The 27,611-nt window shown below is 40.5% G+C and overlaps 1 protein-coding gene across 1 annotated transcript; it reads right to left on the reverse strand.

The window, feature by feature from the left end:
• Nucleotides 1–367: 367 nt before the first annotated feature.
• On the reverse strand, nt 368–26,042 carry LOC114278655 (sugar transporter ERD6-like 16). The gene is made up of 19 exons (XM_082875714.1): nt 25,718–26,042; nt 25,349–25,411; nt 25,176–25,265; nt 24,780–24,839; nt 12,971–13,036; nt 12,598–12,626; nt 3,270–3,318; nt 3,086–3,161; nt 2,865–2,929; nt 2,692–2,784; nt 2,501–2,581; nt 2,321–2,405; nt 2,183–2,229; nt 2,039–2,101; nt 1,871–1,930; nt 1,707–1,760; nt 1,389–1,448; nt 976–1,090; nt 368–874 (listed from the first exon to the last, which is right to left on the reverse strand). The coding sequence occupies exons 1-19, from the start codon at nt 25,916–25,918 to the stop codon at nt 747–749; spliced, it is 1,485 nt and encodes a 494-aa protein (XP_082731840.1). The 5' UTR covers nt 25,919–26,042; the 3' UTR covers nt 368–746.
• Between the last annotated feature and the right edge of the window lie 1,569 nt (nt 26,043–27,611).

Raw genomic sequence — 27,611 nt, forward strand, 5'->3', positions numbered from 1 at the left:
CTTAATTTTACTGTCAAGTCCTAATTTTATCAAAATTTTTCCAATTCCAAAAACTAAATCCTAATTTGTATATATAAATATATATTATTTGTACTCCAACGCAGTACAAAAAATTTGCTTGACCACAAATGGTACATAAAAATACTACATTGATCCCATAATCCCTTTTTTTTCTTTTTCTTTTTAACAAAAAAATACATTTTCATTCTACTCAATAGGCCATTTAACAAATTCCACAAATCTTGGAAGAATTTAGCTTGAAATGAATTTTACTACGTTGATCCCATAATCCCTTTTTTTTTAAACAAAAAATGCATTGTCATTAACTCAATAGGTCACTTAACAAATTCCACAAATCTTGGAAGAATTTACCATGAAATGAATTTTACTAATCTTTTAAATTTGGTTACAACAAATGCCAAGGACATGAACATAGGCACGCTGCCAAGGACATGAGGTTCCACTCCTATTCTATTACCACCTCTTAGGAAAACAATCGATTTTAATTGGTATATTGTCTACATTCACTAATGTAAATAGATTACATCACTACCCACAAAAATTTTCTTGGAAAATTCGAGAGAAAATGTTTCCATGACCACCCTCCATCATCCCAAGACCCAACTTAGCCTTGAACTTTTTTGCACATGAACCTTCTTGTCATGATCTTGCTTTGATTTCCATTCTCAAAAATAGTACACACTTTAGCCAATATCACATATCAAATATTGTTCCACTTCACCACTCTAATCCATGTCTATGTGGTTGATGGATGCCTGAATTTCTTCCAATGTTTTCCCCTTGGTTTCCGGTACTATTTTCGCCACAAAAAGCACGGTAAGAGCACAAAATCCAGAGTAGAACAAGAAAGTACCTGAAAAACAAAAAAGAAACGTGGAATCAGTTGTCAGACTATGTGAGCTTTTCATCTTCTGATCAATTATTTGTACCAAAAGGTTTGTGAATCATCTAAACCTGTGGAACTCCAGCTCATGAGGAAGTTGAAAGTGTAAGAAACTGTCCAAGCTCCCAACCAGTTCACAAGCACTACCAAGCTCCCGGCAATGCCCTTCACGTGTATTGGGAAGATCTACCGGGGGAAGAAATATATAAAATTCATTAATTTTCTTGGTAGTCCATTTGTTTTACACGAAAGCAGAAAAAGGAACAAGAAAACTTCAAACATGACCTTAAATTCATGTGCATATTTATGTTTGGATGGAAATTGCAAAAAGCCAGATCTTTTGTGAAAATTTATGGATTGAAAAAGCCAGTTTGACATGCTTCCAAACTGAGAAATGGGAACTACTGAATCCCAATTTCTCCTTTATTTTCTTCAATTTTTCTCGAGAACCAATCAAATATTTTTTCTCGTGTTAGGAATTTACCTCAGACATAATGACCCAAGGAACTGCTCCCATTCCAATTGAAAATGCTGATATGTATATCTGTTCTCATTGAGAAGAAAAATGTTAAAACATGAAGATGGGAAAACATAGTATGAAGTCCTATGAATTGTGTCATGGCCCGTTTGGAAAAGCTTATTTGCAATTTTTTTGGTGTAAAATTTGAAATTCCATGCTTAAGCAGTTTAAGTACTTTGAAAGTTCTGTATTTGGTAAAAACTTTTTGGGTTTTCAGCGAATAATTTTTGCCAAACAGCATCATGGTAATTGTAGCATGGCAACTGGTGATTGTTAATTTACCAGGACTCCAGAAACAGCCAGTATTGGGACCCATCCATGCAACAAACTTTGGCCCTGATTCAAAAAGTTCGTGAAAAACCATCAAGTCTGCTATGAAAAATAGGATTTTTTTTTTTATTATATATTCACACAACGGTTTTACATTTACAGTTTTGGTATCTCACCTTGAGGAAGAAAGAGGCTCCGGTGAGGAAGCATCCTAAAAATGTTCCGGTTGCTGACACCTTAAAACTTGCAGAACCATTTCAGTTAGTTTTCAGAATCATTTCACTGTGCTTTTACCTCAACAAGTGAATCCGGGAAAGTGCTAATTAAAACTGCTAAGTACTCACCATGAGAAGCGGTCTTCTTCCTGATTTGTCCATTAGTACTGCTCCAACTATAGTTATCGGAACCTATAAAGATAATTATCACATTGGCTAGTTTAGATGTAAAAGATTAGGTTCTTTTGAGGACAACCAGAGATTTGGCAAAACCTGAATTATGGCATAAGCTACGGTTCCAATAGTGCCCGAAGAGAGTCCTGCCAATGTGAAAAATCAAGTGTTAGTGTCATAGTTGTAATGTGCATTTGAATAATTGGAACAGAATAATCAGAAGTTAATCAGAATTACCAGCAGCGACAAAGGTTTGACTGACGTAGAAACCTACTCCATTTATGCCTCCAAATTGTTGGAATACCATTAATCCGACCCCAATCTAAACATAAATAACAAGTTCAAAAATAAAAATGTTACAAGTTACTTTTTAGTCAGAAAAATTCGAATGCATTAACGAGTCATAAAGTTGCTTACAATCACAGAACGGATGTATTTTCTGTCAAACAAATCCAACAGTCCAGCTTTTGAAAGACTTTGAAGTGTTTCACTATTAGTCTGTCAAGATTATTGAAAAAAAGAAGAAGAAGAAGAAGATGTCAATTTTGCAAATGCTAATCCTATTTTAAGGCCATTTGATATGAAATTTCTCAAAAAAAGAGAATTACTTGTATTTCAGCTGCTTCACGTGAAACATCAGCATCTTTGCCACGAAGCTTTTGTAGTGCAGCTTCAAATTCTTTCTTGAGGCCTACCTTTGCCTGAAATCATAAAAATTTAGTCCCGTTCCTTGCCAATTTTCACATTAACAACAGAAATTCTGAATGGAACGCTTTCTCACCAGCCATCTCGGGGACTCTGGAATGAAGAATAGGCCCAAGAGCAGGACAATGCAGGGTAGAAGTCCTTCAAATCAAACCCTATCAATCAATTTTTGAATCTATTGTGTGTCCTGTTTTTCTAATTCTTTGGTTAGCATAAAAATTGTTTTTGGTTAACTAGGTTCAACAGTTTCTGATTTTTTATAAATATTACACGGCACGGTACAGAATTGACATTTACCTGTCAAGGCTAGTGATCGCCATGTTATGACCGTTCCCATCAAGAATGCAACTGATGAACCAGTAACAATCATGAGCTGCAGATCAAGAAGAACCGAAAAATGGGATAATAACATTTTAATGAACTTTTTAATCAGTCACAAACAAACAACTAAACAGAAGATTAGATTTATGTTCCTCCCCACCTGATTAAGTGTTGTGAGCCCTCCACGGAGATTCTTTGGCGCTTGTAAACTAAAAAAAACACAGAATATGCAGAGGATTAAAATGATCAGATCATACCTTCTTGATGATAGAACCTTCTTGGATAAATCACGTGCTTCCAGGAAACTTCTTGATGAACCAACCCAACAGTGGAGTGATATCACAGATTGAATATCACCCACACTAACCACAGTGTCAAAGACTTGATTGTTCGTTTTTTGGGGAGATTGAGATAGAGATGTGGCAGTGTCATGCCAACTCATGTGCGAGTGGGAGATGTTAGTAATGGGCGCCCATGTGGCATGACCATTAAATTTGATTTTGAATCCTTATCCAAATAGGTTTTGAATTTGAAATCAAACCTATTTAGGATAACCACTCTTGAAACAGACGTTATCAGTTTGAACTGATATAGATAGATATAATATATATTAGATATTATCTGTATCTTAACTGATATGGATAGATATTATAATATATTAAATATTTGTTATATGGTTATGGGTAATCCAAGAGAGAAACAACGTTGAGTCTGTTTCAACCCATACACTGACTCTCTCCCAAAAACACAACGATCAAGTCTTTGACACTGTGGTTAGTGTGGGTGATATTCAATCTGTGATATCACTCCACTGCTGGGTTGGTTCATCAAGAAGTTTCCTGGAAGCACGTGATTTATCCAAGAAGGTTCTATCATCAAGAAGGTATGATCTGATCATTTTAATCCTCTGCATATTCTGTGTTTTTTTTAGTTTACATTGGTATCAGAGCCTGTTAATGGATATTTTCGTGTTTTCCTCATGTGTATACTTTTATATGTATATGTATATATTATACACATGAATATTTGTAGAAAAAAAAAAAATTTCAGATTAGGAGCATAAAATTTTTTTTTTATGTTCATTAATGTCTTTTTTCATATCATAAATAGTTTTATTTTGAAAAAAGGAGTCCGGCAGTACAAAAATCGGACCAGAAAACACCCTGGAAGGCGGCGCGTGGCCTGCACGCGCCACCTGACGCCGTGGGCCGTTTCCACGCGCCTCCACGCGCAGCCACGCGCCTCCACGCGCCAGCTGCTCACCCGACGCGCTCTCACGCGCGCGTCAGCGGCGCAGTCACGCGCGCGCCCTCCGCGCCACGCACGCGCGCCGTGCGCTGAGCCGCGAGCCGAGCCGCGAGCCGAGCCGTGAGCCGAGCCTCGAGCCGAGCCGCGTGCTGAGCCGCGCCGTTTTCCTCGGCTGGCTTGGCTGCTGGCGATTAGGCACTGTTTGTTTTGTTTTTAATTCTGAACTGCGTTAAATGATCATAATTAATTCATTACATATTTGTTTTATGCGTGGCTTATACTGTTAGACTCAGAATTAATTTTTCTACATTCTGTAAAATTTTGAAAATTTTCAGAAAATATAAATTATTTTTCCTGTGTTAATAATTCATTTTTTATGCTTTAAAATGATTCTGGTATTGCATAAATAATTTTCTGGGGCTGAAATATTTATTGTAGACTTCTGAAAGGTTTTATTATTTACTGGTAATATTGTCTCATTTTATCAGTTTCTGGATTTTTTATTTCTAATTTTATGTGTATTTATTAGTCATTTAAAATTCCAGAATATTTCAGAAAATTTTCAGAATATTTCAGAACAATGTACATTTTAATTATGGCATAATCTGAATATTGTTTCTGTTTACTAGTTTCTGGATTTTTTATTTCTAATTTTATGTGTGTTTAATTAGTTATTTAAAATTCCAGAAAATTTCAGAAAATTCCAGAAAATTTCAAAAATGATGTACACTTTAATTATGGCATAATCTGCATATTAAATACAATTTTTTTTTTGGTTTTTTAATATGTTGCAATTAAAGCATGATTATTTATTTATTTATTTATTTGAATTCCATCATTAAATAAATATAGCATGAGTTGTTTGCAAATTTATATTGAGATGCTATTGTATGGAATTTATCATGCTTTGTATATGCCATAGATAGTGGGAGATTGTTTGATTATTTTTTGCGCATGGAATGAAATTAAATTTTGATAATTATCACTAGAGGCGCAAGAGATGATTACGAGCATAGCAAATTTTCGATCTTGAGACATGTGTAAAATTATCATTATTTAATTTAGATTCTTTTTGCTGCAAAATATTTTGTTTTGTGTTGCTATCATTAATATCCCCTGCGCATTTTATTTACTCTGTATGTAGAAATGGCTGCTAAGTCAGTGGTGGCAGACTTAACTAAGGGAGAGAAATTGGATGGCGACAATTATGACATATGGCGCCGTAAGATCCAATACCTCCTCAATGAGCAAGAAGTGTTGACCACACTTGAACAAGTGATGGTTGAGCCAGAGCAGGGCAATACAGCTCAGCATCGTCGTGATCTTGAAGCCTTTCAGACTTGGCGTAACAAAGATCGGTGTGCGCGCTTTACTATGTTGAGCAGCATGCACAACGACTTGATTAGTGAGTTTGAGCATTGCCCGACTGCATTTGAGATGTGGGAAGCTCTCAAGCAAAAGTTTGGTATTACCTCTTTGGCAAAGCTACGTGGGCTGACTATGAAGTTTGACTCATATCAGAAAAAGGGCGCATCACTCGATGAAGCAGCATTTGAGAGTCATGTCAGCCATGATACGTGAGCTTGCGGCTGCTGGGCATAATTTGACTCAAGAGCAGCAAGTACAGGTTGTGATACGCTCTCTGCCAAATTCTTGGGAGCAGATGAAGCAGAACATGATGCATAATGAGAGTGTGAAAACATTCGAAGACATATCGCGTCATTTGGAGCTAGAGGCTGAGCGCCTTGAGGCGGCTAAGTCTGATGGTTCTGCTATGGTGGTTGAGTCAAGCTCACGTAGGACTTCTCAGTTCAAACGTGGAAAAGCAAAAGGTGCCCCCAAGAAGCAAGCAGCGGCTGCACTTAAGCCCAATGGCGCTAGAAATTTCAAGCGTAGGGGCAAGAGAGGTGGTAAGAAGGCAAAGGCTAAATTGACATGCTTTAACTGTAACAAAGAAGGACACTTCGCTCGGGATTGCCCTGAGCAGAAGAAGGTACTCCCTTACTTAATTTCTCGCATTCAATGCTTTGTGTCTAGTCAAGCATTAATTGCTCATTCTCCTCATTTTTGGGTTGTAGACTCCAGAGCAACAGACCACATCGCGAGGGACAGAGTAGGGTTCGTTGAGTATCGTCGAGTACCTGCTGGGAGCAGAAAAGTTTACATGGGGAACGAGTCCAGTGTGGAGGTGCTTGGCATAGGCACATTCAAGCTGGAAATGCGACGAGGGCGCACCTTGTATCTTCATGATGTTCTTTATGCTCCGGATATTCGGCGAAACTTAGTTTCAGTTATTAGCATGATGAGCCTTGGTTTTAGCTTTTGTTTTGAGAATAATGGTGTTAGCATTTATTTGGGAACAATTTTTTATGGTTTTGGTTATCTTTCAGATGGTTTTTTAGTTTTGGATGTGGATGATTCTAGTATTAATAAAAATGCCAATGGCTCTATTTCTAATATTGCATCTTTTTGTGATAATGATTCTATGAGATGGCATGCTAGATTAGGCCACATAGGGCAAGACAGGATGACTAGATTGGCTAGAGAAGGTCTTTTAGGACCACTCGCTAGAGTCACTTTGCCTACTTGTGAGCACTGTCTTGCTGGAAAGGCAACAAGAAAACCATTTGGGAAAGCCATAAGGGCATCTATCCCATTGCAACTTATTCATTCTGATATATGTGGACCAATGAATGTGAGGGCAAGGCATGGAGCCCCTTATTTCATCACATTTATAGATGATTGCACACGTTTTGGTCATGTCTATCTGATTTCTCACAAGTCAGAAGCATTGGATTGCTTTAGACGGTATGTTAATGAGGTTGAGAATCAATTAGACAAGAGCATTAAAGCTCTAAGGACTGACCGAGGACGTGAGTATCTATCTGAGCAATTGAAAGTGCTCTGTGAGGAAAAAGGAGTTATCAGGCAATTGACAATTCCTAGGACTCCGCAACAAAATGGTGTAGCGGAGAGAAGGAATCGCACATTGCTTGACATGGTTAGATCAATGATGGCGCAAGCTAATCTTCCAATTTCTTATTGGGGAGATGCTTTGTTGACTGCTGCCTACGTCCTTAACCGTGTGCCCTCCAAATCAGTTCCTTCCACCCCATATGAGATGTGGACTGGCAAAAAGCCTGATTTGGGCAATTTGCGGCCTTGGGGTTCGGCAGCTTACATACACAACGCTTCTCATAAGTTTGGGAAGTTGGGCCCTAGAGGAAAGAAGTGTATCTTCATTCGCTATAGTGAGCATTCTAAGGGCTATGTGTTTGTTGGGGAGCATCCGGATGGAAGTGTGACTGAAATTGAGTCGCGAGATGTGGATTTCCTAGAGGAGGATTTCCCTAGCAGAGGAGAGGTAACTAGAGAAGTGGAATTCTACGAGATGGAGGATCTACTTGAAGGCGCACCTAGTAGCTTAGTAGAGAATGAGGAAATAATTCCTCAAGCTCCTAGGGACAGTGGGAGCGATCTACCTACCCATGGATTAGATCCAATGGATGAGGATTCTCAACTACGTAGAAGCAAACGTGGAGCTATACCCCGTCGTCGTTTTGAGATTGAAGGGGAAGCATTCATGATTGCTCCGAGTGATGAGATGGAGCCTAAGAATCTCAAAGAGGCTCTCTCATCCCCTGCTAGTAAAGAATGGAGTACTGCAATGGAAGAAGAAATAGAGTCTATGAAGAAAAATCATGTCTGGGACTTGGTTGATTTGCCGCTAGGGCGCAAGACTATTGGGAACAAATGGGTTCTCAAAATCAAGCGCAAGGCGGATGGTTCCATAGAAAGGTATAAGGCTCGCCTAGTGGCGAAAGGTTACACCCAACGAGAGGGTGTGGACTATGAGGAAACTTTTTCACCAGTTGTAAGGTTTGCCTCTATTCGCCTAATCCTGGCCATAGTAACTCAGTTGGACTTAGAGCTATATCAGATGGACGTTAAAACTGCATTTCTCAATGGAGAATTGGATGAAGAGATCTATATGGATCAACCGGAAGGCTTTGTGGCAGTAGGTCAGGAGCGCAAAGTTTGCAAGCTTCAACGATCTATTTATGGCTTAAAGCAATCATCCAGACAGTGGAATCTGAGATTTCATCGAGCCATTGTTTCAAATGGGTTTACGATGATTGATGAAGATCACTGTGTGTACGTTAAGCGGTCCAAGGACATTTTTCTGATATTGTCATTATATGTAGATGACATATTATTGGCTGGAAATGACAAGGAGATGATTGTCGCCACTAAAATGTGGTTGTTCTCTACATTTGAAATGAAGGACATGGGTGAGGCGAGTTATGTGCTCGGTGTTAAGATCCTTAGGGATCGCTCTAGGAGACTTCTTGGTTTGTCTCAAGAGACTTACATTAAGACTATTCTAGAGCGGTTCCAGATGCAGAGCTGCAAACCCATTGACACTCCTGTTGCAAAAGGCGAGAGCCTAAGCCTTGATATGGGTCCTAAGACTCAAGAAGAAAATGAAAAGATGGCCCGTGTTCCCTATGCAAATGCTGTTGGAAGCTTGATGTATGCTATGATGTGTACACGTCCTGACATTTGCTATGCAGTCGGATTGGTGAGTCGTTACCAATCCAACCCAGGACCAGCTCATTGGAAAGCAGTTAAGAGGATATTACGATATCTTAGAGGGACTGCAGATTACACACTTTGCTACCAGAGTTCAGATCTACATCTAGTTGGCTATTGTGATGCTGACTGGGGAGGAGACCTAGATGAGCGTAAGTCTACTTCAGGATATGCTTTCATGCTTAGCGATGGTGCTATTTCTTGGAGCAGTAAGAAGCAATCCTGTATCGCCTTATCGACTATGGAGGCTGAGTTTGTGGCTTGTTCATCTGCCGTTCAGGAAGCCGTGTGGTTGAGGAGATTCCTTCAGCATTTGGATGTTGTCACACACACTTCAGACCCTGTGACTATTCATTGTGACAGCATGGCTGCACTCGCTTACGCTAAGGATCCTAAATACCATGGCAGAACCAAACACATTGATGTGAGGTTCAACTTTATCAGAGATATTTTGGCGCAGAAAGAAGTGATCCTGGAGCACATCCCTACGAGTCGCATGGTTGCGGACCCTTTGACTAAGCCCATTGCTAGAGATGTTTATCTTATTCATGTTAGGGCTTTAGGACTACGTAGGTGGTGATTTTTTTTTGTGTATTCAGTTGAACTCATTTTTGGGGATATTTATGCCATTAGTATTCATACTTGTTTCTATCACACATTTATGTTTACTACTTTTAGTAATGGTTTGTGAATTAGCATACACAAAACAATTAAATTGATGTTAGCAGGCAAGATTGGCTCACTCACACGAGCAATCGCCCTTAGCGCTGGGTAGCGAGTAAGGATGAGACTAGAAGCTAAAATTATCCACTAGCTATGTCGCCTTGGTTGGAGCCAAGATGAGGTCTTGTTAGAGACCGACCATGGATATGAGAGTACCCACTTTTCCATGATATGTCTGTTATGGATAGCCAGATGCGAGATCTCATTTGATGCCTGAGAGGCGAGCAAATAGAGAATTCGAGTTAGACGCTAGGAAGCGACTCGTGCGCTTAAGAGCGACTAGACTAAGATCTGTATGGTGTGTGAGTTTAACATCACTCTTTGGAAGAGTAACTCCACTATAACATGCATTCATACTGCATGTGCTTATCGACCCGTTAGCGAGGTGAAAGAATGGATCCCTGCTTCTTCACCGTGTGAGTCCTAAAAGTCATTTTTCCTAAATGACTTTACTTTGTGCCTTTTGTGACCTTTGACTATGTCATAAGATGAGGAGTTGATGTTCAGCTACTTTGGTATGTTGCCTGCGGTCATGTATGATTCGGCTTTAAGGGACATTACTGGGAAAGCGGTCAATTTCAAATTGAATGATATGAGGGTGAAAGGAAGATCATCTAGTTCTACATCTCTGCTCTATATTCACTGTCGACAACTCACATCGCTCTTTATAGGATGCTGATTGGGTGTGAATATAATGCGGGACCTAGGAGAGTCAAACATGCTCTTTGAGGGATTAGAGATGTTTTTGGACTGATGTAGCTAGATGGGTCTGGGTACATGAGACACTATTTCTGTTCTTTTTGGGTTGATGTCTCTGTGCTGACTCATATTGAGTTTCTAGTATAGAGCTCCCACTTGCAGGTGTTCTCAGCGGTCGCACGGTGCATTGGCTAGTATGAGATTGTTCGTTTTTTGGGGAGATTGAGATAGAGATGTGGCAGTGTCATGCCAACTCATGTGCGAGTGGGAGATGTTAGTAATGGGCGCCCATGTGGCATGACCATTAAATTTGATTTTGAATCCTTATCCAAATAGGTTTTGAATTTGAAATCAAACCTATTTAGGATAACCACTCTTGAAACAGACGTTATCAGTTTGAACTGATATAGATAGATATAATATATATTAGATATTATCTGTATCTTAACTGATATGGATAGATATTATAATATATTATATCTATCTATATCAGTTCAAACTGATAACGTCTGTTTCAAGAGTGGTTATCCTAAATAGGTTTGATTTCAAATTCAAAACCTATTTGGATAAGGATTCAAAATCAAATTTAATGGTCATGCCACATGGGCACCCATTACTAACATCTCCCACTCGCACATGAGTTGGCATGACACTGCCACATCTCTATCTCAATCTCCCCAAAAAACGAACAATCTCATACTAGCCAATGCACCGTGCGACCGCTGAGAACACCTGCAAGTGGGAGCTCTATACTAGAAACTCAATATGAGTCAGCACAGAGACATCAACCCAAAAAGAACAGAAATAGTGTCTCATGTGCCCAGACCCATCTAGCTACATCAGTCCAAAAACATCTCTAATCCCTCAAAGAGCATGTTTGACTCTCCTAGGTCCCGCATTATATTCACACCCAATCAGCATCCTATAAAGAGCGATGTGAGTTGTCGACAGTGAATATAGAGCAGAGATGTAGAACTAGATGATCTTCCCTTCACCCTCATATCATTCAATTTGAAATTGACCGCTTTCCCAGTAATGTCCCTTAAAGCCGAATCATACATGATGTTAGCAGGCAAGATTGGCTCACTCACACGAGCAATCGCCCTTAGCGCTGGGTAGCGAGTAAGGATGAGACTAGAAGCTAAAATTATCCACTAGCTATGTCGCCTTGGTTGGAGCCAAGATGAGGTCTTGTTAGAGACCGACCATGGATATGAGAGTACCCACTTTTCCATGATATGTCTGTTATGGATAGCCAGATGCGAGATCTCATTTGATGCCTGAGAGGCGAGCAAATAGAGAATTCGAGTTAGACGCTAGGAAGCGACTCGTGCGCTTAAGAGCGACTAGACTAAGATCTGTATGGTGTGTGAGTTTAACATCACTCTTTGGAAGAGTAACTCCACTATAACATGCATTCATACTGCATGTGCTTATCGACCCGTTAGCGAGGTGAAAGAATGGATCCCTGCTTCTTCACCGTGTGAGTCCTAAAAGTCATTTTTCCTAAATGACTTTACTTTATGCCTTTTGTGACCTTTGACTATGTCATAAGATAAGGAGTTGATGTTTCAGTTTTTGGGTAGAAAAACAAAACCTACGTTGTTTTCTATCTTCGTTACCCATAACCATATATCAGATATATATTATATTTATCTCATTTATCCATTGGTTAAATGAGATAATATCTGATATCTATATCATCTATCCATATCATGATATGATAGATATATATCCTGAGTGGCTATCCAAATAGGTTTGAATTCAAATTCAAAACCCATTTGGATGAGGTTCAAAAGGTTCTTGATGATAGAACCTTCTTGGATAAATCACGTGCTTCCAGGAAACTTCTTGATGAACCAACCCAGCAGTGGAGTGATATCACAGATTGAATGTCACCCACACTAACCACAGTGTCAAAGACTTGATCGTTGTGTTTTTGGGAGAGAGTCAGTGTATGGGTTGAAACAAACTCAACGTTGTTTCTCTCTTGGATTACCCATAACCATATAACAAATATTTAATATATTATAATATCTATCCATATCAGTTAAGATACAGATAATATCTAATATATATTATATCTATCTATATCAGTTCAAACTGATAACGTCTCTTTCAAGAGTGGTTATCCTAAATAGGTTTGATTTCAAATTCAAAACCTATTTGGATAAGGATTCAAAATCAAATTTAATGGTCATGCCACATGGGCGCCCATTACTAACAGCGCTATTTCAGCGATAAACACAGGTACCTGTTTATCAATCCAGTTTGCTCAATCGTTAGAGCTTTGAAGAATAAACCTTAGCAGGTCCCAAAATACTGGCTTGTTTGGTATTATTTTCGTTTTCTGTTTTCAATTTTTGCAAAATACAAAAAACTTGTTGGGTGAACTATTTTCAAAGCTCAATTTAAGATTTTTTTTTTTTTCCCTTCAATATTTCAGAAACTGTTTTTGCATAAAGATGAAAACAATGGGTACTTTATAACTTTTCATTTTTTCTGTTTCCGAAAACATAACAAACAAAAACAAAAAATGATGCCAAACTTCTCGTTGAGACTAAAGTTAACAGCTCAGTTGTTGAATTGAATATTTACCACAAAAGAGAAAATTCCAATGCCATAGCCGGTGAAGAATCTTCCCACATCAAGTAACAAAGCTCCCTGTATACAATCATAATACAAAGAGAAATATATAACATCACAATAATGATTTTAAATGTTTCATTTTTGTTTAGTGCCAAAAGATTTCTATTTCTTTTTATTTTCTCTCCAAATAACACAATCCAAACGAACTGTGAATCTTGAAAAATCTGATGTGCATACTGAGAGGGTAATTTATATCTAAATTGGGCCGAGCTGGGTAATGGGCCGTTGTGGGCCATAGTAAGAAGGGTTGAGTAAAAAAGGCCTTGAAGTTAGCCCGGTCCGAGAAAACCTTGAAGTTAGTCCGGTCCGAGAGAGCTTTGCAGTTAGCTCGGTCATAGCGTACTGTGGTTAGCTCGGTTAGAACCTTGCTATTTGCTAGCTCGGTCTAAGCACGCCATGGGTTGTACAGGAGAAACCGAGGTAAGAGCAGTGAAAGGAAGAACCGAACTAGATAGTTCGGTCTACTCTGCGGCTTAGCATAGCCATGCTTACCTCGGTCATATTGGAATCCGACCATGGTAAAACCATCTCACTTGGTTCAAGCAGTGAGAGAAGTGTTGAAGGATAAGCATTATCTTTCAGGAATATGATTCCAATGAGGACTCTACATGGAACAGTAAGAGTCCTACTAGGATTGTGCCACGCGGAACCTATAAAAGCTCATAGCATCACCTATGGAGAGGTAACACAACTTTGATTCTCGAATACACAGAGCTTTTGTCTATTCTGTTGACTTAGGCATCGGAGAGGTATCCGGCATACACCCGTCGGTTAGCTCACGTTTGTGTTTTCAGGAAGTAAAGCGACGTCGTACGGAGGAGCGCAGACTTAATCAACAGGATTATACAAGAAGGTTTATTTCTTTCTCGTACAATTGGCGTCGTCTGTGGGAATCACAGAAAGAACAAAACCTCTTGATCAAAGTTTTTCTCGCTAGATTAGACGCAATGGCACACAATGAAGATTTGCCACAGTCCGCCATTGACGGACAAACGCCAGAAGGAGGTGGGAGGCGCGAAGGTTTGCCTTTCATCCCTCCCATGGCAGACTTGGAGTCCCAACGACAGAATCCCCGGAGGGATACAAGGGGAAGGCGGGGTAACAGCCCCCGTCGCTCATCAAGTCCTGATAGGCAAAGACGGAGGATCGACCCTCAAGTTTTGGAGGATCGAGTAAAGGAGCAGGACGAGTTAATCAGGAAGATGGCGGCAGACATGGAGTTGATGAACCGCCAGATAAAAGGGAAAGGGATAGCGACAGGAGAGAGGCGCAAAAACAATACGCCTCCTCGCCACTCTGAAGATCGTGGTAGGCATATCACGCCATCGCATGCGGAGAGTAAAAGCCTCAGGGCAGGCGACACTCAATTAAGGACTTCCAGAACTCGTTCCTCCAGGTCTGAGAGAACGAGATCGTTGAGGTCTTACACTGAGGGAAGTACCTATTGGCCCTCACATACGCACCAAACATCATCCAGGCAAACGAAGTTGCCTAGGTCGTCTGACTTACAGACTGTGCTTGAAGAAAGGGCACGACGAAAGGAGGATGCCAGGGCACGCGACCCGCACAGAATTTAAGCCTTTCAGTGGTTGGCTCCTCGGACGCACGGAAGTGTCGAGGTAGGAATGCCAATACCGCACCTTGCCTACAAACCAACAGACAAAGCATTGGCAAGCCTACATAGCTCACCGTTCGTTCCGGCGATTGAGAACGCACCATTACCCTCAGGCTTCATCCAGCCTAAATTTACCACGTACGAGGAGAAGACAAACCCTTACATGCACCTAAGCCACTTTCGCCAGGTCATGGCAGTATACCGGCGGAACGAGGCTTTGATGTGCATCCTATTCCCATCTAGTCTTGGCGACCTAGGTTTAACCTGGTTCGAAAGGCTACCAGAAGGCAGCATAGCCTCCTGGGCGCAGTTAGCAGAGGCCTTCGTAACAAGGTTTAGAACGAATACCAAAACCCCAGTGGAGATCAACCAGCTACTCTCCATTGACATGGGTGACAAGGAGATGTTGAGATCCTACAACAGTCGTTATTGGGAGACCTTCAACCAGATAGGAGATTGTCCCACAAATCTCGCCATCGCGCAATACAAAAGAGGACTTCCAGTCGGAAACAGGCTGAGGGACTCAATTACCATGACACCTTCCCTCACAATGGAAGCCTTAATGGAGAGGGTACACCAGCACATTCGGGTAGAGGAGGACGGCGCGCGTGCTAAACAAAGTTTGGTACAGCCTCAATACCAGATAAAAAGACTTCGGCAAAAGTCAACGCGGTAGAACGTCCAAGCAAGAACGGGCGAGGCAGGCGAGACAACGGAGAAGACCAAGATAAAAGATGGTTGAGAGTCCGCACTGCCATTACCACGGTGTTCAAGAAGCCAATCTACCAAATTCTCAGTGAGATACGTGATGAACCTTTCGTCAGATGGCCAGCTAAATTGGGAGAGGCACAGAAGGACTACGACAACAGATCTCGGTGCACCTTTCATAAGGAAAAGGGGCATCGCACTAAAAACTGCATGCCGTTGAGACAGCATCTGGAGGAGTTAGTGGCAACTGGTCACTTGGACCAGTACATAGAAGGAGGGACACATCCAGCCCCCCAAAACCACGATCATCCAGACGGAACACCGATCGACGCCCCACCTCAAGGCGTGATAAACGTGATACATGGAGTATTCGAACCTGAGCGAGTATGTGAGCTCAGGGGAATAATCAAGAAGGCTTAACACTTAAGGGAGGTATTAAGTGCCCAACCTACCATCAAAAAAGGAACGAAAGCCACGAATGTCATGTCTTTTTCAGAAAGAGACTTAGCAAGGATATATTGCCCTCACAGTGACACACTGGTCGTCACTCTCCGCGTCAAGGATTACAACGTCAGGCAGATTTTGATTGACCAAGGGAGCTCATGTGAGATAATGTACTACGAAACCTTCAAACAATTGAAACTGGAGGACAAAGACCTGGCACCTGTCGTATCTCCCCTAATCGGATTCAACTCAATACTAGAATGGCCAGTTGGCAAGATTATTCTCCCAATCAGAGTAGGAAGCATTATGAAACAAGTGAAATTCTGGATATTGAAAGTCCCGTCCACTTACAACATAATCTTGGGGAGGACATGGCTACATGCCATGTGATCGGTAGCATCAACCTACCATCAAGTAATGCGGTTCCCCAACGAAGCCGGAGTAATTAAAGAGGTCTACGGAGACCAAATTATGTCCAAGCAATGCTTCGTCACAGTAAATGGCAGCCGTGCTGCCAAAGGGTTTGTTCAAATGGTGGAAGAACCCGAGAGTAATGAATTGTTTGCGGATGTTGGCAAAGTCGCTGAACAGAAGGCAGTGGAAGACTTGGTACAAGTAAGAATAGATGAAAAGAACTCGGATAAGTTCTTTTTGCTTAGTTCATCTATGTCCAGCACTGAGAGAATAGAGGTCATGGAATTCTTGACCTCTAACATCGAAGTGTTTGCCTAGACGCCGTATGACATGCCTGGCATTGACCCAAGTTTCATTTGTCACCAATTGAATGTCCACCCAACTGCCAGACCAATTATACAGTGCACTCGCAGATCGGCACTCCACCACGCCGAGATAGTGGCGAAGAAGTAGAAAACCTACTAGAAGCAGGAGCTATCAGAGAGGTGCACTACCCCAGATGGATCTCCAATACAGTAGTGGTGCCAAAGAAGAATGGAAAATGGCGTATCAGTGTGGCCTACAAAACAGTCAACAAGGCATGCCTAAAACACAGCTTTCCTCTTCCACGGATAGACCAACTGGTAGATCTGACGGCAGGACACAACTGTCTTAGCTTTCTTGATGCGTACAGAGGGTACCATCAGATCGCCATGTATGAGCCAGACCAGGAGGTTACATCTTTTACGACGCCAAGAGGACTCTATTGTTACAAGGCCATGCCCTTTGGCCTTAAGAACGCAGGGGCAACATTCCAACGAATGATTACCAAGATGTTTGAACCATTGTTAGGCAGAACAATGGAGGCTTGCATCGACGACATGGTAGTCAAAAGCAAGGATAAGAATGACCATCTCAAGGACCTAGGTGAGATGTTTCAGATCTTGGAGAAGCACAAGCTATGCCTTAATGCATCCAAGTGTGCGTTCGGCGTAGGATCTGGCAAGTTTCTAGGCTTGCTGGTGACCAACCGAGGTATAGAGGCAGACCTTTCTCAGATCAAAGCAATTCAAGATCTAGAGAGGCCGAACTCAGTAAAAGAAGTACAGCATCTCACCGGTATGGCAGCCGCGCTCAACCGGTTCATCAGTCGGTCGTCAAACAGATGTCGACCATTTTTTTAAGCATTAAAGGCCAAGTTTGAGTGGGATGAAGAATACGACCGCACCCTAAAAAGTTTGAAAGAATACATGTCTTCTCCGCCGTTGCTAGTGACCCCAATACCTAGAGAAGAACTATTCTTGTACCTAGCAGTTTCACAACACGCAATCAGCGCAGTGTTAGTTCGAGCGGAAGGAATTCAACACCTGCCCATCTTTTATGTCAGCAAGACATTGCTGGGCACAGAAACCAGGTACTTACTATTGGAAAAACTGGCCTTAGCCTTGATGATGGCCTCAAGAAAATTGTCGCACTACTTTCACGCCCATACAATAATCGTCCTCACAACTTTTCCATTAAAAGCTTTGTTTGAGAGGGCGAACTTTTCTGGACGAGTCTTGAAGTGGGCAGTCGAGTTGGAACAGTTCGACATCAAGTTCCAATCCCGAACCGCGATAAAAGCCCAAGCCTTGGTAGACTTTGTCGCAGAATTCACCCCAAGAAGTCATCACATCTGTCCAGTCGACCTGACTAATACATTCGAACTAGGGTTGGAAGTTGACGCCGGAATGGCGCAACCCCTGGTGCAGGATACCCAGTCAGACCTTAAGGCAGACCAGAGTAAAGTAAGAGAGGAAAAAGCAAACCATGCTACACCAAGCCAAGACTCACCAACAAATAAAGACTTGGTACAATCAGATAGCGAGGGACAAAAGACAAGTATGGACCTTGAAGAAAACACCAGCAACACTCTTGATCCTAAGGCATCATCTGATCCCTCCACTTACTGGAAATTGTTTGTTAGAGAGATGTGGAAGCTCTTCGTGGATGGAGCATCCAACAGGCACGGTGCAGGACTAGGCATAGTCCTCATCTCACCAGATGGCCTAGTGATAGAACAAGCAATCAACCTTGGCTTCCCAGCATCAAACAACGAAGCGGAATACGAAGTGCTTCTGGTAGGCTTAAAATCAGCATCCTACATGAAGACCACCGAGCTAATGGTTTACAATGACTCACAGCTGGTGGTAAACCAAATTTCAGGTGACTACGAGGCAAAGGACGACAGGATGGCTAAGTACCAAGAGTTAGTCAGAAAAGAGATCAAGAAATTTGAAATAGTACGGATAGAGCAGATCGGCAGGGAAGAAAATAGTAGAGCAGACGAACTAGCAGACTTTGCTTCAATGGCAGATACATCCGTCCCACATCCGTTACTGATTGACTACTTACCAAGACCAAGCATTGAAAAACCTGAAGTAGAAGAAGTATGTTGCGCCGAACTAGACCCTTCATGGATGGATCCCATCATAGCATTCTTAAAAGACGACGTCCTATCGGAAGAGACGAAAGAGGCCAACAAAATAAGAGCAAAGTCGCAGTGATTTTGGCTCTCCCCATCAATGGCCTTGTACAAGAAATCCTTCACAGGACCTTACCTAAAGTGTGTCCATCCCAGCAAAGTTGAAGCGTTCTTATTCGAGATACACGAAGGCGTATGCGGAAGCCACCAAGGAGGAAGATCATTAGCTTACAGAGCCATTTGGCAAGGATATTGGTGGCCATACATGCAAGCAAATTCTGAGAAGTATGTCAAGAAGTGCGAGAAATGCCAGAAGTTCGCACACCAAATACATCAACCAGCCAGAGAGCTTCTACCTTTAACTAGTTCATGGCCTTTTGCAATGTGGGGCTTGGACATAGTAGGACCACTTCCAATGGCACCCGGCAACAGAAAGTTCTTTCTTACAGCAACAGACTACTTCACAAAGTGAGTGGAGGCAGAAGCACTAGCATCAATAAAAGAGAAAGATGTAAAGAAGTTCGTCTAGCAAAATATCATCACTCGGTTCGGCATACCGAAAGCTTTGATATCTGACAACGGCACTCAATTCGACGGCAAAATTTTCAGAGGCTTTTGTGAAGAGTACAAGATAGAGTTCTACAATTCTACACCAGCATACCCCCAAGCGGATAGCTAGGCAGAAGCATCAAACAAAGTCATCTTGGATGGACTAAAAAAAAGGTTAAAGAAAGCAAAAGGCAAGTGGGTGGGCTTACCGCACCACACCACGGCGGTCAACTGGCGAAACACCATTTTCCTTGGCCTATGGCATAGAAGCAGTAATACCATTGGAAGTTGGCCTCCCCACCATCAGAAGCAAAAATTTTGATCCAGACTTAAATAGAGAAGCCATAGCATTGGAGCTCGACCTTGCAGAAGAAAGAAGAGAAAGGGCACTGGTTCACATCGCTTTATACCAGCAAGAGTTGTCCAGAAAGTATAACAAGACAGTGCACCCAAGGCAATTCAAGATTGGAGATTGGGTAATGCGCAAAATAATGGGAAATACCGTGGTACCCGGAGATGGCAAGCTGGGGCCCAATTAGGAAGGACCTTACAAAATGATCGGATTAGCAGGAAAAGGGACATACCACTTAGAAGATGAGGACAGCAAAGCCATTCCCAGGAACACTGCCAATCTCAAACTATTTTATTTTTAGCTTTTTCTTCTAAGTATTTGTAATTTTCTTTTTTCTTTCTCAATAAAACAAGTAGTTTCTTTTCAGCATAGTTGTTTCATTCAGTAAAAGATTGTTTTAGTGAGTTAGGGACATTGTAAGAATAGTTGGCAGGAATAACCAACTTTGCACCCCTCCTGAGCCCAAGATAAGGATCCAGACTGCAAGATGTTTGGTCGGAATAACCAAACACTTTGCTCTAAGTTGGCAGGAATAACCAACTTAGAAGTTGGTTGGAATAACCAACACTCCTCCTAAGCCCAAGATAAGGATCCAGGCTACGGGACGTTTGGTCGGAATAACCAAACACTTTACTCTGAGTTGGCAGGAATAACCAACTTAGAGGTTGGCTGGAATAACCAACACCCCTCCTAAGCCCAGGATAAGGATCCAAGCTGCAGGACGTTTGGTCGGAATAACCAAACACTTTGTTCTAAGTTGGCAGGAATAACCAACTTAGAAGTTGGCTAGAATAACCAACATCCCTCCTAAACCCAGGATAAGGATCCAGGCTGCAGGACACTTGGTCAGAATAACCAAACACCTTACTCAAAGTTGGCAGGAATAACCAACTTAGAGGTTGGCTGGAATAACCTACACTTATTATTCTTCAACCAAGATAAGGATCAAGGCTGAAGAATGGTTGGCTGGAAAAACTAACACTTAGCACTCCTCAGCCGAGATAAAGAGCAAGGCTAAAAGAATGATTGGCTGGATAAACCAACTTTTGTTACTCTTCAACCGAGGTAAGGAGCAAGGCTTGTTATAATCTTCAGCCAAAATAAAGACCTAGGCAGAAGAGGTTGGCTAGCATGGTAAGAGGTATCAAGATTAAGACCGAGATAAGTATCTCGGCTGGAAACTGCTATACTTCATTCTGACTACAGTTAAAAAGAAAAACATATGCATAAATGTAAACTGAGATAACAGTTGAAAAATAAAAGAAACTTTCATTGAAGATTCAAATCAAGTACAAAGGAGGGGCCTCAGCCCTGTTACAATTTTTTGTCCAAAAGCAAAGAAAAGAAAAGTACAGAATCAAGCAAAAAGATCATCTAAGTCAGCATCAAGAACAATTCAGTCTTCACCCAGAGGTAGCTCAGTTGTGGCAAGCACCCCTTGGTTAGGCCCGGTCAAAAGCACTGCATCAGCAGGCAAGGGTGGGATGGAGACCTCTAGAGTGGGGGAGGTAGACTGGCGACCAGGCTGAGTGTTGCCTTCTGGAGCCTCATCCTCATCCTCCTCATCCAGAAATTGTTACTGAACAGTAGCAGCATATTTCGCCAGTGAGCTCAGTATGAAATATAGAGGAGGATTGAAGACCTCAGTCTCAGGTCCATGATCGAGCTACGCCACAGCCCCCCTCCACCTACATTTAAAGAACAAGTCCTTCGCAGCTTCACACTGCTTGATGTACAGGGCTTCGCCTTCTTTGAAACCGCGGTCCTCCACATCTTCCAACTTCTTCTCGAGCTGTGTTATTTCGACATTCTTTTTTCCTTCAAGCTTGGCTAGCTCGCGAAGATATTTATCTTTTATCACGGCTACAGCCTTTTGCTTGTCTGTTTCAGCCGAGCTAACAAGACCGGTCAGACGACCATTCTCGGTTTGTAGCTCGGCTATCTGCTTTCTGGCCTGTTCTAGCTCGGCGGTTTTTTCGTTGGCCTCTGCCATGGCCTGCCTTGTGGTTTTTCGAAGTTCCAGCACTCACTTGTGAGTGATGTGGTTCTTCTGTATGGCCTTCAAAAGGATAGAAAAAAACTTTTTAAGTACGACCGAGCAGAAAGTCGTAAGAATTTGAAAGATAAGCAAGGGAGCTACTTACTAGCACCATGGATTTTGTGGACGAGCGAAGGGCCTTCAGCTCGGTTAGGTGGTCATGGTGCTCCATGTCAGGTGGAAGGCAAACGCTCTTGGCCAGATTGAATGCCATTAGGTAGTCTTTTTTAACGACCACTAAATCAGTATCCCGTATAGCACAGTTCTGAAAAGTGATCTTGGGAGCCCACTTGGAAGAGCTAGCTCAGTTGGAACGCTCCGGTTGTGGGTTCGGTAGAGGGCTTGGCGGAAGGATGGGATCTTCTTCATCAACAAAGCGTGGCTCGATTGTGGAAGTCCGAGCACGCTTATTGGGACGAGATGATGAGGGTTGATGGGATGGAAGGGCCACCACGGTCTCCTGAGTCTGACCGGCTGGTGGTACCTCGGGCTGGTTTGTTTCGGTCAGGAGTGCCCTTACAGCTCGTTTCTTGGCCATTTCTTGCTTAGCGGTTAGAGGGATCAATTTGATTTGGGGCAAGTTTGGGTCCGGTTTAGGAGAGGCTTCCAACAAAAAGTCAGTTACCTTGGTCTTTCGTTTGCCACTATATCGGTAGGTCGGCTGAAAGTTCAATAGCTCCGTCCAACTTCGGTTTGAATATCGCAGGGCGGCGCGAAGTACATTCAAGTTGGGGTAGCTGTATTGGGACTTGAGAAAGTTCAAATCTGCATAAAAGAAGACAATAGTTAGTGCGGTTTAAGATGAGAAAATCGAAGGAAAAAAAGGCATAGAATGAAGCCGAGGAAACTCTACCGGCTACACCTTTGCTCCAATTTATTCTGTCACCAGGGATCTGGGCTTGTTGGTCCTCAAAATTCCCAGATACCCAGAAGAAATCATCATCGTTCACGTCTTTATCCGGAGTATCCTTTATTATCTTTTCACGCCGGCGTCTTATTCTTAAATAATAGACCCATCCATCTTCGGCGGAGCCTATAGAATATTAATGGAAGAGCTCGGCTAAACCGAGATTAAGGCCAGCCCGGCGGTTTAGCTCAGCAATACCATTTATTATACGGTAAGAATTGGTAGAAAGTTGGGTTGGGCAAAGGTTGGTCTACCTAAGGAATTCACAGAGAAGAGGCTGTACAGGGAATCTTAGTCCGATTTCTACTATGGACAGAAAGGTAAAGGGAACGAAGCCGTGTTTTTCCCATAGTGTGATATCCAGGTCGGCTAAGGTGAGATGAACATCATCAGGGATGTTATAATCCTTTCGGAATTCGGCCATGGCACCTGGTGAGTTAACTAAGAACCTATACTTTTCCATTTGTGATTTAAGTTATAAATAAATTAAACAGGAGTATTAGCTCGGTCGAAGTATGATGCTAAGTAGCTCAGTTGAGCGCTCAAAGGAGTGCCTGGGTAACCTAAGTCTGCAAAGTGAAAAACAAAGGTGTTAAGCACAGATCGCTGGACCGTGCTAAAAGAAACAAAGGCAAGATAAATAAAGCTCGGCTATGTGAGGTGCTACGGGTATTAGCTTGGTTTGAGCAAGGGGCTGTTAGCCCGGTTGAACTTTTGGGGCAGCATTCTTAGTTCGGTTTTTAACTATGGGAGCTGGTTTAACTCCAAGTTTTAGTTCGGTCGGTGGTTAGGGCTTTCTAGCGCGGTATTGCGCAAACTTAATGCAGTTCAATAGCCCGGCTAAGAGGTAGGGCCTATTAAAACTACGAGTAGGGTATGAAGTTTTCGTCCGGTTGTTTAGTCCGGCCTGGGTCGTACCTATTACAAACAGTATCCTAGTTCGGTTGAGCAATGATTTTGGATCAAAACTATCATTTCCTAGGTTATTCATATAGACAGTAGTTGTGTTACAAAGGTTTTTTTTAGAAAATGAAAGCAAAAATGGTGTATGCCTTGAAAAACATACAAATAAACATGCTTTGTGTAGCAAAAGAGGTGCGAAATCAACAGAAAGGAAGAAGATTCACTCACCAGTTCAAGGAGAGAGCATTGAAGATGGAGGTAGTAATAGAAACAAACGCGAGGTCTGCAAGAACAAGGTTGGAAGAGATGGAAGCTTAGAGAGAGAGAGAGGGAAATGAGTAGTGATGTGTTTGATTCAAAAACGAAGGGTTTGTTTTTGTGTAGAGGGAAGGACAAAAAGGCGGGATTGTTCAAAAAACACGAAGTACGAAGACGGCATAACAGCTGCATTGGGCTAATCAGAGTCTGCCACGTGTCCTTGGAATAGAAATCGATTCAGTTATAGAGACTGAAGAGACGTTTTGACCGAACAGGAGGATAGCTCGGTGTTGATCTAGCTCGGTTTGGAAAGCTAGAAGCTTTTAGCTCGATTGGAGGGCTAAAGATTTTTAGCTCGGTTAGTAAACAGGTAATCCCTATCATACTGCACAGATGGAATTAAGGGGCAATTGAGAGGGTAATTTATATCTAAATTGGGCCGAGCTGGGTAATGGGCCGTTGTGGGCCGTTGTGGGCCATAGTAAGAAGGGTTAAGTAAAAAAGGTGAAGTTAGCCCGATCCGAGAAAACCTTGAAGTTAGTCCTGTCCAAGAGAGCTTTGCAGTTAGCTCGGTCATAGCATACTGTGGTTAGCTCGGTTAGAACCTTGTTATTTGCTAGCTCGGTCTAAGCACGCCATGGGTTGTACAGGAGAAACCGAGGTAAGAGCAGTGAAAGGAAGAACCGAACTAGATAGTTCGGTCTACTCTGCGGCTTAGCATAGTCATGCTTACCTCGGTCATATTAGAATCCGACCATGGTAAAACCATCTCACTTGGTTCAAGCAGTGAGAGGAGTGTTGAAGGATAAGTATTATCTCTCAGGAATATGATTCCAAGGAGGACTCTACATAGAAGAGTAAGAGTCCTATTAGGATTGTGCCACGCGAAACCTATAAAAGCTCATAGCATCACCTATAGAGAGGTAACACAACTTTGATTCTCGAATACACAAAACTTTTGTCTATTTGTCTATCTTGCTGACTTAGGCATCGGAGAGGTATCCGGCACACACCCGCTGGCTAGCTCACATTTGTGTTTTTAGGGAGTAAAGCAACGTCATATAAAGGAGGGCAGACTTAATCAATAAAATTATACGAAAAGATTTATTTCATTTCCGTACACATACCATGGAGATGTAGACTGCTAGCCATCCTGTGATGCAAAAAGCAGCTGACAACCTCATTGCCTGCTCGCATGAAAATGCCAAAAAAAAAAAAAAAAGAAGGTTTAATTCTAACAATATAGCTTGAGTGTCATGATAGCTTTGTCAGAAGTTTGAAAATTTTGGTTGTGTTTTCATTTTCTTTATTTTTATTTTTCAGGTTTTCGGTAACTAAGACAATGGAAAGTTTGAAAACAATCGTCCTTTACATATCATTTCCATTTAAGTGCGAAAACAGTCTTTGAAAATTACTTTTTGTTCTTTCCCGAAAATGGGCTATTTTCAGAAAAAAAAAAATTTTGAAAACAGTTTGCCAAACAAATTTATGTGGTTTCCAAAAAATGAAAACATAACGCATACTGCTTTTCTACCAAAGAAGTCCGAAATCCAGCCACTTGAAATAGCACCAATCATGGCACCAATGGTCAATATGGAGCCAAACATGGAGTACTGCAAGATGATGATAAACAAGTCAATACAATTCATACACTTTGGCACCAATTTATATACCAAGAAAGATTAAGAAGGCAAACCTCAGCTAGGGATAAATTAAGATCTTCCCTTATAGCAGATTGAGTGGGTGCTGAATAGCCCACCTGCAAAAAAATCAACTTTTTAAGCTAAACAAATTCCTCTTTTTTTTCTGTTTTTGTAAACATTTTGTAATTTTTGGTGTTCCTGATAAAAAAAACCAAAAAAGAAAAAAGAAAAAGGGAAAAGGAAAACTGTCAATAAAAATGCTTTTTAATCAAAAACTACATAGAATGCACAGGATCTTCTGTCCTGCTGTCCCGAAACACTTATTTCGAGATTCTCACACAATTCAACGATTGTAAATGTTTTGAGACAAAAAAGTACGGAAATTTTGGATGGAGAATTCTTGGCGTAAAATAGATACTCACACATGATCCGAACTCAAAGGAGCCGCAGACAGCGACAGCAGTACTAAGCAAAACCATTGCATTGGAACCTTTCTGGTCACCCAAATCACTCTCATCATCCTCAGAATCAACAACTTTCTTATTCTCAATAAAGGGTTTTCCCAAATCCTCAATTCCATTGCTGTCACCATTTTCAATATCCTTACACTTCTCAATTGCCATTTTCTATCTAAGTAAGGGAAAACAATAATATAGTGCTGGTATTTATACATGTGCAGCAATGGAGGTAGGTAGATAGATATTTATGAGTTTGTCTGGTGTCAATGATGAAGAGAGTTTGTGTCAATGATTGAATTTCGGATCAGAATGAGTGGGAGTTTCACATTTTTAGCAACTTTTTTTGTTTTTTAAGTTAATTTTTAAAAAACTTGTTATTTATTTATGTTTTTTCACATTTTAGTTCCTGTTATATTAGACTACCTTAAAAAATTTTAAAATAAAGATTGTACCAAATTATAAAAAAATAAATAAAAAAAAAGCTCATAAGAAGTCAATTTTATTGACTTTCTTTGTTTTTAGTTTTTTTTTTTTTTCAAATTTGGTTGTTTTTAAAATTTTTAAAGCGTTTTAATTTAAAAGGTCTGAAATTTTAAAATTCTCAATAAAAAAAAAATTAAAAATATTTTTAATTGGTCAAATCATGTATCTCAAAGTCCTTTAATTTTTTTTTCTTTAATTTTACTGTCAAGTACTAGTTCTATCAAGTACTAGTTCTATCAAAATGTTTCCAATTCTAAAAACTAAATCCTAATTTATATATATATATATATACACACTAATATATCACCCGTGCTATGTAGAGGTTAAAAAAATAATTTAAAAATTAAATAATAATACAAAATTTATTTAAAATGTATAGAAAAAAATTTAAAATGAATTAAATTTTAACCATTTCATTAGAATATATATTGTAGTTGTTATATCATTAACTATATATTTTAAATTCTCAATAAGAAATAAATATCGTAATTTAATTGGTAAAAATAGAAAAAATAAAATAAATTACAAAAATTATATTTATGATAAAATAAAAATACATGTCGTCTTATAAATTTTTCAATTTTGTTGCATTTTATGTTAAAGTTTGTCGAATTATATATAGCTAAAAATTCCATTCATATTTTCTATTTCAATATTTTTAAATTACAAATAAATATATTTTATTTGGATTCTTTTTTAAAATCTCAAATTGGATACAATTTAGGTACGGTTAATTTTTTATTATTATTATTTTCCATCTACAAATTCTTAAATTAAAAAAAAAACAATTATATAAACTAATAGTTTTAGGAGAATTTTTTTTAAGGTCCCTGATATTAAAATTTTATAAAATAAATGATATACAATATTTTCATAGTAGTTAAGGTCCCTTAACATTTTCACAGAGAAATTTTGCTTGACTAAGAGAAATTTTGCCCTACCTTAGAGAAATTTCAATTTTCACAGAGAAATTTCTCTGAGCCATTACTGAAATTTCTCTGAGTCAAGCGAAATTCTTTGAGTCAAGCAAAATTTCTCTGAGTCAAATTTTCTTTGTGAAAATGTTAAGGGACCTTAGCTAATAAGAAAAATATCTTAGACCTCTCCTACTCCACAAAATTGGAGAGGAATGTTTTACTAATTTTTTTCGTAAGTTTATACCATATATATATATTATGTCAGGCTTTTTTTATTTAAATATATATACAAAAGGGTTAGATATGATTAAAATATACCGTTAAAAACACATGCGTTTTTAAATACGACACATGAATTTTTTGATGTAGCAGAAAAATTTGCATTACACATATATTTTTTTAATTTATGTTTACATGTGTCATGTGGAATTTCTTTTTTAATTAATAAAGGAGCTATA

Source organism: Camellia sinensis, chromosome 6 (genome assembly GCF_055761805.1).
Source record: "Camellia sinensis isolate YWXY chromosome 6, ASM5576180v1, whole genome shotgun sequence".
Lineage (NCBI taxonomy): Eukaryota > Viridiplantae > Streptophyta > Magnoliopsida > Ericales > Theaceae > Camellia > Camellia sinensis.